This window comes from Salminus brasiliensis, chromosome 11 (genome assembly GCF_030463535.1).
Source record: "Salminus brasiliensis chromosome 11, fSalBra1.hap2, whole genome shotgun sequence".
In the NCBI taxonomy this organism is placed as follows: domain Eukaryota; kingdom Metazoa; phylum Chordata; class Actinopteri; order Characiformes; family Bryconidae; genus Salminus; species Salminus brasiliensis.
The window spans coordinates 10,493,476-10,508,044 of NC_132888.1; the positions used below are offsets into that span (position 1 = coordinate 10,493,476).

Sequence of the window (14,569 nt, forward strand, 5' to 3'; positions counted from 1 at the left end):
TTTTTGACAATGGTATAGGAACAACAAATTGTGGCTGTCATGCGAAAAACCTTGTATCTCCAAAATGGCAGCTTTAGAAGAGAAAACCACCTTAATATTTAATGGAAGTCAGTGTAAAAAGGTTTTAGAGCATTTCTACTGGTCCACTCATCATGACATTTGGACACAATGTACAGAACAGCTGCCAGATTCACATTATGTCTTAAAGTGGAAAAATGCAATAATGGAGATCCAATGTTTTGTTCAGACAGCGACAATACAGGAACTCATGCATAGGGTCCAATAAATTCAACCCTCACCTACTGTTCAACTGTAAGGAACAGCAATAATGTTCCCAGGCCAAATTGTTTAGATTATGTTTAATCCTGTTTAACAATCCAATAGTAATAACAATAATATATTTTCTCCATAAACATTATCTTTAGTTCAATTAATTTAAATCTAAACAATATTTAGCATAATCAAAATTGCCATCCATTACAGATCATGAATAACTTCTGATATTTCACAATTCACAAACAAATACTATTATTTAGACTATATACTATTTCTCCTATATCAGTTTTGGTCTAAATTCTATGTTTGTACCCTTTGAAGTCTGTTGTCACTACTTGGTCGAATTGACTGGAACAGTAATTACAGTTCATCAGTAATGAAAAGGTTTCTTGCTCCAAAAATGACATAAAAACATAAATTCCCAAGCTCCATTTCCATTATAATAGTAGAACACTACAGGTTTACTATAAGTTAAGATGATGGTTTGTAAAAATTGCAGTTTCACCAAATAAGGATAATTTGGTGGTAATTTGACTAAATCAGGGCTTTTGATTGAAATTGATTTGTCTCGTTTCTCGTTTCTATTTTGCACAGTAGTGCAAGGTGAAGTGAAAAGGAGGCCTTATAAGGTTTCTAATATTCCTTGCACTGCCTATATGTGACACAGTCCAGGTCTCAGCGGGAACACTGGGCAAACATAGTGAGTCAGGTCTCTGGGGTCTGACTCACATTTTAAACATCTTTTCAGCATGCTAATTCTTAATTTGTTCCAGTATCCGATTGCAACAATAACATAAAGCAAGAGTGTCGAAATAATTAAACCATCTGGGTGTTCATTAGTAACTGTACTCAACATTGGACTGTGTTATTGTTTCCACGCCTCTCAAGGTCATCGAGATGAAGTTGCTAGCGGTATCGTCATCATTACTACCATAACTTTCAACACCGCAAAGTGGTTGGTACTCTAGAGCCTTGGTTCTGCTGAGTTAGCCAATTAACATTTCAACAGCGGCCTGTTCAACCTCCACAATTAACAGCTAGTCAAACAACTAGCGAGAAGTAGAGTGCAATAAGAGTGATGCAACTGAGAGGTAACTCAGCTGGCACTGAAAATAAATGTTTTCTCTGCTTTGAAGTACCACTAAGCTGTGCTGTAGCATCACTTGTCAGTGCAAATAAATATGTTCCGTGCATGGAGGTATAAATACACACTTTGACATTATTTATTGCTTGGCCTGGAGGCTTTACTTTGTTATTTTCCCTGGAAAGGGTGATTGATGCAACAGGAAGGGTTCTCGGGCGATGGGAAATAGTTGACTTGGCTCTGAGACCGTTTGTATTGGTCACTGGACCACCTATGGCTGCTTTATTGGTTGCTGTAGGGAGGGAGGAAGGGATGGAGAGGGGTTCGGAGGATACTTCTCAGTGAGCCACAACTGAGAGCACACCACAGAGGTAGGAATCACAGGAAGACAGGCCGTTTTATTTCAGCGGGGAAGCAGGGTGGGTCCGCACATTTTGGCTAACCAAAACTATGCCTGGGGAACACACACTTCCAATGATACCAATAGGAGGATGCAGTGTCTCTGTGTTTTTGTTCGGGGGGAGGTGGAGTGAGATGGAAAATAATAGACAAAGGTTACTTAAAAGCAGCCTGTCGCTACTCTCTAGTGAAAGGCCTTATTATAATTGAGCTAATGAGAGGGAGTGACTGGGAGCCTGGCTGGGATTTGATAATAGACCTTGTGTAGTGGTATTAAGCGCAGGGAAAATGAAAAGCTTCCAGTCAACCAGTAAAGACAATGAGAGATTAGCGTGGGCATGAAAGCCTTGGCATAGAAACAGGCCAAATCTTTGTCATTCTACCCTCAACACTTAAGGTAAATAGAGCTATTCTGATAACATGTAAGCCTCTGATACTTACATACTGTGTTGCAAACAAGTCGCTGTACACGCCCAGCACGAGTAGAAACTGTATGTGCACATAGACTTGCAGTGCAGGGGCCCATTTCGGATTGTGTGGCACTTCATCTCCCGTGACCTAAAAAAAGAATGTATGAAATTTATGGTCATTGATTTGACTTTCCTTTTACTTTTCTCATCAGTAGTTCGACATGTGATGCAGCCCGGGTTAAAACCAGGTACAACTGTCTATCAGTTACAGTTAAAGCTGTCACGGCTGTGGCTTTAAAACTGTGGGCGAGTCCTTCATTCAGTGCACCTTGGCAGCTTACCAGAAGAGCATGAAACGACTCGCACGTAGCATCCCCTCATATGACTTCCACTCTGAAAGATGAGTTACACCCTCAAACACACAATTACAAGATCCAACATCTAGGCTATAAGTACAGTAGTTGTAGTACAACATAGGGGGCTATATTCAGGCCAGTGTATCATATATCATATTTTGTTTTTGCTATAGAAATGACCAGTATGACCAAGCACATCCAGAGTTAATTGCATGTCTGTATTTTTAATCTCTCATTCTTTTGCACAGATTTTGGACAACCCTTTATGGAATGACCTGTTCTGTATATTTGCTACAGGAATATGGCATTATTCTGCACATTTTAGAGCACATTTTCCATTCATTCTATTTATTATTATTATTGTTATTATTAATATAACAAAACAATAAAAAGGTGCCCTAACCTTTGAACTTTTTATGTTTTTATGCTACTATGTTTTCCAATATGTTAAATTAAGCAAATAAACATTATCTATGCAAGAAAATATATATGTAACTGTGTAAAAGTGTGTTGTCTGTAGAGGATTTGTTACTGTCTTTTCTTAAAAATTCATGTCATTTAACCAGAGGTGTCCAAACTTTCACCTATGTATGTATTTTGTACTTCATGTGCATACAAAAGTATCCAGACACGGCTCTGCGCTGCACCCATTTCTGACACAGCATGCACAGCTTGTTTAATCGCCTTAGAAAAGGACTGCCAATATAACAGGGCACTCTGGAGCAGCCAGCCATGCATGAGTCTAACGCCACCATGCCCAATGCCATCCATCAGATGGATTAGAGGCCAGGCAGCTGCCTTTCAGGTCATACATGCCAATGCCTTCTCCGACTGTCAGCCAACTTCAACAAAAGCTCCTCTTCTTTATTGATCAACAACAAACAGCTCCATGGTGTTTGGCTATGTGTGATAAGTGTGTGTGTGTATGTGTGTATATATATACATATATATATATATATATATGTACACACACACACACACACACACACACACACACACACGCACATAGAATGGGACACAACTACTTATATATATATCTATATCTATATTAAGCATTCTTCAGGCTCTCTCATTTGCAGCCATATGTGGGTTAGTCACAGTGGCTCCTGCAGTGTTTCACTCAAAACTCAACTCATCCAACCTGACCACTTCTCTCTACAAGAGACTGAACAGGCATAGCCCAACCCTTCTAGTCCAGCACCTTTCAAAGGTATTTTGGTCAAATTCCAGCACCCGCCACATGCTCGGGATCACCAGGGCCCGCTTTAGGGCTGCTTTAATTGCAGTGTGGCGAAAGAGAGGCTTTCTCTGGCTTGCAACGTGTGAATGGCTAAATGTGTACTACAAAGAAACCCACTGCTGCTCCTGATGAGGAGACTTCAAATCCCTGCTGCCCAAGAAGTGGGCCTGCCATTTGATCTTTGCCTTTTAAAGACAAGTAAAAATTGAGCCTATTGTGCTTCACTTTTCAAAGGCATTTAAGACTTTTTTTGGCACTGGGTTGTAAATGTAAAGTCTGTCGTTTTTATGATGGAACTCATGGAGCCGTTTTCAGGACTTTTTTCGGCAGCTCGAATGGCAGGAATTGTGAAAAACGAAATGAAGCATTATGAAGAGATTCTGCTATAAATTTTAATTGGAATTTTAACAGGCTATCACCTTCATCTACCGAACCCACAACCCTGTAATCAATAGTCCAGCACTCCAATGACTAAGCCACCACAGCCCCAATAATGCTTTTCAACCCAATTAGATTGTGGACTCAGAACTGTTGTATAAATAGCAAAAAGATATACACTATATGGACAAAAGTTTTGGGACACCTACTCATTCACTGTCTCTTCTGAAATCAAGGGTATTAAAAAACAAGAGTTTATCCTGCTTTTGTTGGATTTTGGAGAAGCACTGCTGTGAGGATTTGATTGCATTTAGTGCAATTTAGAGCATTAGTAAGTTCAGGGTGTTAGATGATCACCACCCTACCTCATCCACAAAATTATTAAATGGAGCACCATCTAGCCCCTCTAGCCCACACCTGGCATAAGCATGGTGCCGGTAGGTTTATGTTTACCTGCTTCTCAGAGTCCTATTTTTTGGTAATACTTATATACAGGGACTAGACAAGCTGTCTGTGCATTTGCACATCTGTGTCAGCAATGGGAGCAACTTGTAGTTGCTGCATGGATTCATTAAAAGGGCTGTCCACAAACATTTGGACATGTGTATTTTTATCCTTTGTCAATTAAATGATTAGGTTGTAAGATTGTAATGTTATTACTTTAGGCTCTATCGCTTTACAGGAGATAAACGTGCTGAAAGAGGGACGAGGTGTTTCTTACCCTTGGCACTTCTGCATGATCCCCCAGTCTAGGTTTCCCTGGAGCCCAGCTCGGCCCTTTAAAGATGATTGACAACTTGTGTCCAATACCATCAGCTTTGAGGAACTGTTCCCACAGGTATGGGTAGTAATGAAACTTCAGAGAGGAAACAAGACAGACGGACCGAAAATCATACTGAGGAAATCATTTCAAGGAAGTAAAAAAAAATTTACGTGAAAGATAAACATTAGGCCTACAGCTCCGGACACCGAATCTAGATTCTAAATGTTTCTTGCCACAGATTAGACTGCACTCACAGTCCATTTGCAGAGGTGAGTGCAGAGAAAATAATCAAACGCAATTTCCATTTTGTTTCTGCCCGACTCTTTCACCTCTCCTGAGCAGTTTGTTTAAAGTGGAGTACTAATGTTATGGTTACACTGTGGCTTTTCCACTGGTTCTGAAACTTAAGGAGAGGGAAGGCAGCAGAGAACTCAGAGCATGTATTTACATTTACCCTGACACTCTGAAATCGACTTTGCTAGAAGTCATTATATGTGCTCAACTCATTTACTACTACGCTGATAGTTCCACAGGGGGACATTTCTTTTGGATTTTTAGGGGTATAATGCGATACAGACACAGATTCATCCATTTTATATATAGTATTTCAGTATTAATCCATAATAATTGATCCATCCCAGTAAACAACAGAAAAACTGCAAAACTAAAATTAAAATCAATTATTCTAAACAGACAACTGCAAAACCCATTTGCTTTACTGGACTGGTTTTCATTCAAATGAGTCCTGGATAGACTTACCAAGCATTTTGTATGTGGTTCAAAGGAAACAGAGCATGAATTAGACATTAGAAAAAAACAGTTTAAACAATAATCTAACCAACCTGAACAGACATGATGTCAAATGTATTAATAGGGTATGTAAGTCCATACACAACTTTATCACCTTCTGGAGTAAAGGTTCCTACAAGGCAAAATATGGCATATGTCATGATACTACATTTTTGGCATTGGCAATAAAATGCTATATTGTCAATGGTTGGCAAACCCTCGGCCAAATTATATACATTATTTAACACCCTTTTGTAAATGAGAAGAAGTAAACACAGCCTCTGTAGGTAATAAAACATTCATAGCATCAATCACCTAATGCAATAGTTTAGACAACCTAAGCATTGCAAAGGAACATCCTTTTTGTTTTTTTACAAAAGTCTCAGTCTCAAGCAAGAAAAACTCTCGAAAAAATGGCTCATATGCTGGTAAGAAAGGCAAATATAAAACCACCATATGACTGTGAAGCTTTTGGAATGGAGCTCACAGTCCCCTGATTTAAACATGATATAACATTTGTGGATAGACCTTCAACAAGCTCTGCTCTAAGATGTCCCAGGACTATCTGTGAACTAGTGGGGGGAAAACAAGAACCTTGAAAAAAAGATCCTCGAGGAACCTTTGGAGGTTCTTCAATTTAAAACTTAAGGTGCTCTGAGGAACTTTCAGGAAAATGTTTTAGAAGAAAAAGGTTCCTTGAAGTTTCCTCAAAACACTTTAAGAGTTTCCTCCACAGTTTTAAACTGAAGAACCTTCAGAAGTTCCTCAATGATCTTAAACTTTTAACAGTGTACAAGAACTGCAAGGTGTGATTTTCCCCCTAAGGGGGTGTTACTAAATCTTGACTTTGTAGGATGGCCAAACTTATGCCAAATTGGTGATTTTCATGTATTATTATATCTGTAATGAAAAACATAACTATGAATAACTATGCACTGGAGGACGTGGTTACTACTTCTCAAACTTTGCCTAACATTTTCCACAAGAATTCCACATGTATATATATGTACAGCACACTGTGGCTGACCAGTGACTGTGGCTGCATTCATATACTTACCAAATAGCCGGTCCCAGATAATGAGAGTTCCTCCATAATTCCTATCAATACAGTATAGGTTCCGTCCTGCCCAAACAAGTTTAGCCAGAATTAAAACACTGACCACTAGTTGCTACCTTCATTTGTTCTGTAAATATAATAATAATAATAATAATAATAATAATATACATAAAAATTACATAAAAAGTTCTACTAGACATAAATATTCCATACCGTGGTGAACTCTGTGGTGGCTGGGAGTATTTAGGATCCACTCAAGAGGACCCAGATCTCTGACAATCTAGTGCAATAGAAACACTTTGAATGGAAGAACTGGTGTCATGCATTAATCAACAGAGTGCATCTACACTAGGGATGTTTAGTGTCATGTATACAAAGTGAATGTGAAGAAATTAAAAAAAAGGTTTAGACTGTGGGGTTCCTGTGGTGCCAGCTGTTCCGCTGTTAAACAGAGATGTAAACTGAGTCCTAGTGCTAGCCTCACACATGTGATTAATCTTTTCTATTGATTGCCTTGTCTTTGCTTTGGCCAACAAGGCTGAAGAGGAATTGTGCAGGACCCAAAAACTTGTATGGTTCACGTGTTTGCTAATGTAGTCTGACATAAAACATCATTAATTTCAAGTGTTTTCTTGTCTGATGAAGCTAGGCTAACTATGGAAAGAGAGCGGTGGCCAGATTTCCAGATGGAAACAACAATACAGATTAGAAGTAAAGCAAATATCAAGTTGGAGCGAAGTACAAGGGCTTTAAAGACGCCAAAAAAACTGATAACTTTCCCTCCCACTTGCTTGTATGCTCACACACACCCACATAAACACCCCACCCTCCCCTCCCTCTCCCATCCCACAACGAGCCATTTTTTAACTTGATGCGATGTTATATATTACACAGGTGTTTGGTTTACCCTCAGGTGTTTGACTTGAATAATGATTCTGAAGGCTGAATCTAAACCTGCAAAGGCAAACTGTGAACCCTGCACAAGTGAACATGATTTTGCAATGAGCCATTATTTCCAAGTAATGAGCAGTCTGGCTGCAGCTGAATTTTATCTTGAATGAAAAGGGGTTGCTCTCTGCTTAGCTCGTGTTTTAAAAAGTTGGATTAGGTCTGGGAATTCTGTGCCAATAAATTACAGGACATCAAAAAAGCCTGTAAAACAGGCATAAATTATATCCTTCAGAAAGTCGTGGATGTGAAGACTGTTTTCACTAATAGTGCTCTAAAACGTGGAAGTGATTCCAAATCCATTCCCCCAAACGACTCCCCAAACTGTAAAACTGATAGCCCAACTTTTGCTCAAATGGCAAGAGTGCGCTTATGCTTCTGTTTGAAATATTTCATAAAAGCTCGTTATTTATTTTTGGACAACGATCTGGGACTGGAACGTGATATGGAACAAAGGCATTTGATGGTGTGTAAAGTACACAGAAGAACCAATTAAGAAGCAATAAGCAACCGGTGTTTTGGGAATGGAGCGTGAGAATTAGTCTTATTTGCTTTGACAGCAGAAAACCTGAGAAATTAAACCACACTATTGTTGTAGTGAGGCAGGGTTTTTTTCAGTGTTTTTTAAAAAAAAGTGAAATACCTTTAGTATGTGTGTCAATGTACTGCAAGCTGCAAACACGTCAGACCCAAGAGTATTCAGTACAGGTAATTTAAAGATTAAATGCTTACCTCAGTGTGGATCCAGAACTGGTACAGCAGGTTGAATTGAATGTGTACAGCAAAGACTGATGGTGGAACTAATAAGGCCATTGGAAGGTAGAACACCTGATACAAGAAAAAACAGTACCCAAAAATATAATCTTAGTAATTTCTCAGGGGATCAAGGTACAGTAGTAGAGTTAAGGCATACTCTATCAGTAGATTAGTGAGCAGTTCTTACACCAGCAGATTGATATTTCATTAAAATCCAACTATTAGACATTTTTAATAAACAATCCATTTGAATCCATCTGATTCCATCACATCTTTTGGGGATGTCCACATATTAAAACCTTTTGGAAAGATTCAAATGAGGCTCTACAGTATATATTTAGAAGGGAGATTCCTATGAACTCCTATGAACATAATGTAATGTTTACATTATGTTCACCCTGACATAGGACATATATATATATATATATATATATATATATATATATATATATATATATATATATATATATATATATATAGTACAGGTATATATATAGAAATAAAGAATATAGAAATAAATATTTAATGGCTGTCATTTTGGCTGTGTGTTACAACCAGAAGGATCAGTTTTAGATGACTGGATATAAATAACTAAAAGAAATTATTTAATGGAAAATATAATTTTTTTCAGCAATTATAAGAATGGATATATTTAAAAAGCATCAGAAAATCACAAATAAGACCAGATGTAATAACAATAATGCACAGAATGAAAAATGTACAGAGACTGTATAGTAAATAGTTATTTTTTACAGCAGCATTAGGATAATACTGTACTATGTATATGTTTATTTATGCATGTTTAAGCTTTGAAACCGCTCCAATCATGCCAAGGTGAGTGACACTCAGGTACAAAGTACAGTTTAAGAGACAGATAGACAGACATATGAACCTGTTTTGATGTCAACGCAAACACACACACACAGGGCAGTCGTGTTAATCAGGCAGGGTTAGTTAGGGAGAGAGTCATGCAGACGTCGACAGCACAACTGGATCTCTTACCCATGAAGCGCACTGCTGGGTGACGGACTGTCGCAGTGCAGTGGTCAAGTTGTAGTACTCTGAGCTGTGATGAACTTGATGAGCGGCCCACAGAATATTTAGCTCTAGAAAACATACATACACACACACACACACACACACACACACACACATACACATATATATATATATATATATATATATATATATATATATATATATATATATATATATATATATATTTATTAGCATGTAGACTTGTTGTTCCCAAACCATCTGCCTCACTCATAATGTCCACTCCATAATGTACTACTGAAGTTTCTGCAGTAATCTGGTCCTCCAGCGGAAACTAGTTTTAAACCAGGAGCTTTTCTGTCCATCAGATTACTGATAAACACCCAGTAAATGATCCCAAAAAGTGTTTAATATAAGGAGACACAGCTGACAGAAGAAGTGTTACACACTCTGGAGCATCATAGCTAATGCCAGGCGTAGGCTAGAAGGATATTAAGCCCCTCCGCATTGAGTTGTGGAGTGGTGGAACTGTGTTATCTAGAATGATGGTTCTACACACAATACTTTTGGAGGGCTTACTACACACCACGCCTGGCATTAGTCATGGTGCCAATAGGTTCATGTTTATCTGCTCCAGAGAGGCCTATTCTATTGGCTAATACTAATACTTCACTACAAGAACTAGACAAGCTGTGTGTGCCCATTTGCACATCTGTGTCAGCAATGGATCCAACCTAAAGTAGCTGAATGCAGAAGGGGTGTCCACAAACATTTGTACACACAGTGTATGGGGTTATGTAGCTAGTACCACAAGCTATATAAGCAAGTCTATTGAGGTAATTACTGGATATGGGTTTCATTACTTGGACACCGAAGGATACTAAACATGTCTTGACTATATTAGATGCTGTGGCCAGGGAGGCTTTAATTGGGCCTTACACATTTTGTAGATCCCAAAACGAGAACATATCCGGGGAAAAAAAGACGACATATGGCCACCCTACGTCAGCGGATCTGGGGAAACAGCTCAGTCAAATAGTACCTATTTTCAGACAACAAATGAAAGTGTGTGTTTGCACTGATTGGACAAGACCTTTAGCGCTAGTTGGGTGAATGACAAAAATGAGCACGGTTTGTTCCTGATGTAATAAAGCTACACCAAAAAAAACATGGCCTGTTGAGCAACAGCACATCAGTTTATGCTCCTCTGTTTTGTTGTGATTTCTGCTACATTGCTCTTTGTGTTGGCCCTCATGCTCATGATCCACAATATCATGCCTGTTAAGCTTCAAGGGACCCTATGAGTGATCCACAGACCAGCCATGTGGGTGTGTTTTTTGGTGAAGCTCCCACTACTGGACTGAAAACAAATGAGCTAACGAAGCCTAGCATCTCAGACGTACCTGATTCTACTGGATCAATGATTAGGCTTCATGGCTGCACAAGTGTTATGTTGTTGTAAAAGGAAGGGCTTTACTGAGCAGGTGTGATAGTAGTATTGATGTCCAATATAGATTCATTTCCAACACCCCTCCCAGTTATTATTCCTTTGTCAAAATAGGACCTGCTGCTTCAGTGCCTGCTTCAATGAGCGGTGTTTCAATGTGAAACAGATAGCCCAGCGAGTCGGCGCTCTCCAGCTGAACAAACAGAGAGCGCTGCGAGCGCAAGAACGACTCTTTCTCTTGCTCGCTCTCTCTTTGCCCTCCAGCAGCCAGCAGCACCAGGCCAAAATGTCAAAATCACCTGGCTAAAGCTAAGCCCAGGGGAGAGCACCGCACAGTTTCCATTCAGAAAATTTCATCAGCCACACCACTGACAGTGTGCTAAGAAACTAGGCCCACAGTCAAGGCTTCATGCTCGGGTTCCAGTTTGGATGAGTCAATTTACGTTTTTTGGAACAAGGGCTTTGAGGATGGTTAACCTCTTATGCTCTGTGACTCCTATTACACCCTAAGGATTACTAATTAGTAACTACATGCAAACCAATGCAAACTGGCTGGCTTTTTTTTAAGTTATAACGGAGGGGGAGAAGACCAGGAACCACCTGTGGTTCCAATGAGTTAAAGAGGTTAAGCTTTCCACAGTTTGATCAAACATCCCATTCAACAATTTAGACTAGAGTTAAGATTAATTACAATAACAAAAAGAAGCATTTTTACCTTAACCCTTTAATGCAGAAAGGCTTATTACACACTAAGGTGTATTATTCAGTAACTACAGGGACTTTTGTACAAACGGGTGAAGCTATTCTTTGGTAACAGAGGTTTGCGAAAATGGACCACACTTTTGGCCTGCACATGGTCCATAGGCTTTTTAAGGGGTTAATATAACAGCTGCAAAATCATTGTGATGCTCCACTGACTGCAGCAGGGAGAATAGCATGTATATCGTTCCTACTCCGGGCCCGGCACGCTGCCAAATGCACTATGTAACTGTGACGAATGTACGATTACTTTACTGCAACAGTTCACACGCTCCTTTCTCTCTTGTGATTGTGACTGGTCTGTATCACTCAGCTTGTCCAGAAATGCATGTGTAAAGTGCATTCCCCATTCGGGGATTAATATAGTGTTATCTTTTCTAATCTGTTTTTTTTCTTTAGGGGTGGTTCCCCTGTAGAAATAAAAATTTTCCATAATGCTAAAGTTGCCCAAACCTCCGTAAATCAAACTGAATACAGTGTGTGATCAGTCAAAGGACCAATATATCCACCAGTCACACTCCCACCTTCTGTGTAATCCTTCCCCAAATGTATGAGCATGAATGAGTGAATCACATTTGGCTTTGTTCCATAGACATTGGCAATAAATTGGCTTAGCACTTCATGCCAATTTTCTTCATAGCATGTGCAAAAAGCAAGCCGATCGGCACCTGAAAGTGGTGCGAAAGACTAAGCACTTTAGGCCCTTTTGACAAAATTTGACAAAAACTGTGCTACAATTTGTCATTAGGTTAATTCAGAGATGGATTACTGACCGCCAGCTCACTATGCAAGGGTGTCTGTCAACAAATCTCTACTGTATATATGTTTAATGTATTCTGTAACAGATTTTGATATAATTGAAAGCTCCAGAAATGTGTGCTACTCTCTTAAATGCCATTTTTGGTTTCATTAAGAACCGTTGCTGTAAAAGAGATGTGAGTGAAAAACCTTTTAAAGGTTTGAAGCTGTAGTCAATGTAAAGGTCATTTACCAATGTGAAGGTTCTTCACCCTCATATCACTTGGTTTTAAATGGAAGCACAAAAGGCTCTTCTATGGCACTGCTTAAATCCCTTTTTTATGTATTAAAATACATTACATTAATTTGAGGAAGAATATTTTCAACAGCATTATTCAAAACCTAAAAAAGGCTGTTTATTAAAACAATGTATTATAATATATATGTATATGTATATATATATATATATATATACATATATATAATTGGAATTCCCCCTAATCCCCCCATTCACGTTGTGTTTGTCTAACCTTGCAACAGTGGTTTTGAAAGAAAGACTCATGGAGAAATCAGTGGATACCGTAATAATAACAATAGAAATAGAAACTTTTTTAACTCTTGGTTCAGAATTTCTGGTTAGTGTTGAGTAATATCTAAACTGTCCAAAATATTTTGATTTATCGAGCTGATTTCCTCCCAAAATTGCTTCCAACAAATTTCAGTGAGTCAGCAGAGTGATCATCACACCTGGCCCTGCTCAGGTTGACGGATACGTTCTCCAGTCATCCACCATGCAAGTCATTAACTAATGGTCTGCATAAGCAAAAGACATTCCATTACACTTTCCAACCCATCCGTCCATCATAGTAAGAGGCATCAGATGAAGGCTGTATCAGAAAAGCACACACTGGCCATTGTTTAATGGCGTGTAGGAGCTGGTGCTTTCCTTGCTCGGAGCAGAAGAGAGGAAGATTGATGTGGGGTGTCACTGGTAGGAAGTATGTACTGCTAGGCCTCATTGCAATCCATGTCCTTGTGCACTGGTCTCGGCTGGACGCTGCATAGTTTGGCAGCCTGTATTCAGAGGGGAAGTGCTTTAATGATGAGAACCAATGCCACAGAAAGCCTTTCCCATCGAGCCTGAGCAGTCAGGCCTGCACACAGACCCAGTGCCTTTGTGTAAAGACAAGGGTAAAATGCATTTTCACAACAGAGCGAGTCATGTGGAGAAAAAACATACAAATACAAAAATCAGGGTCTGGTCAGAAAATGCTGCGTCTGTGAAATGTTTTTTGTTTTTTTTTTAATATATGATTTGCAATCTGTATACAAAGATACAAAATGTACACAATGTAATTTACAAAATGTACACATTCTACAGTAAATTACAGTAAAAATGTTTAAAAAAAAAAAGGTATTTTGTGTTACCTGTTAATTCCTCTACTGGTTTATTTTTAAACATTTTTCTATTATGTTAATTAGTATACCACATCTCTTGGGCTTTACTGGCCATTTTCATTTACTTCGAAATTTTAAGCAACAATGCTCTTAAATATACAGAAATGCCTCTATAATTTCTATTAACTTAACTATTAACTTAACTTTAACTAGCACTATGTGTAAAGTATTCGTAGTAATGATCATCACTATGTTTAGAGTCTCTAGGTAACTGATAGGACTATAAACTCATATATTAGAGGTAAGCCTAGTTACTGAAAGCTGAAACCTTAATTTCTGTCTACTTCATTCTGAGTTGAAATGACACGAATAAAGTCCAAGGACTGTGTTTTACAGTAATCCACTCTGCACAACAGAAGGAAAGATCCTTATGTTACCTCATGTAATGTGAAAGCACAATTCAGTTCTTTGCCAGTGTAATAAGCAGCAGGTAGTATACAGCTAATGAGCAAATACACTCTGTACTAATTATCTTACAATCCAATTAAACCATCATCGAACAATTTCAATCATTATCAATCATTTCTAAATAGTTCCGGCCAGAGGAGGATGGGTCCCCCTCGGAAAGTCTTGGTTCCTCCCAAGGTTTCTTCCTCCAGCTCTGAGGGAGTTTTTCCTTGCCACTGGTGCCTTTGGCTGCTCACCGGGGGTCTTAGATTTTCATGTCTTTTTATGTTATTAATTTCTTGTCTTTTTAATAATTACTAATTGAGTA

The 14,569-nt window shown here is 38.7% G+C and overlaps 1 protein-coding gene across 2 annotated transcripts in view; it reads right to left on the minus strand.

Moving 5' to 3' along the window:
• Positions 1-14,569, minus strand: part of agmo (alkylglycerol monooxygenase) — a 52,708-nt gene that overhangs the window by 12,190 nt on the left and 25,949 nt on the right. For both annotated transcript variants that reach the window (XM_072690993.1, XM_072690994.1), the window contains exons 4-10: positions 9,459-9,562; positions 8,433-8,528; positions 6,966-7,032; positions 6,753-6,818; positions 5,749-5,828; positions 4,865-4,999; positions 2,201-2,317 (exon numbers count right to left, since the gene is read on the minus strand). In XM_072690993.1, coding sequence (XP_072547094.1) covers positions 2,201-2,317; positions 4,865-4,999; positions 5,749-5,828; positions 6,753-6,818; positions 6,966-7,032; positions 8,433-8,528; positions 9,459-9,562 — 665 coding nt within the window. The remainder of the gene's footprint in view (positions 1-2,200; positions 2,318-4,864; positions 5,000-5,748; positions 5,829-6,752; positions 6,819-6,965; positions 7,033-8,432; positions 8,529-9,458; positions 9,563-14,569) is intronic.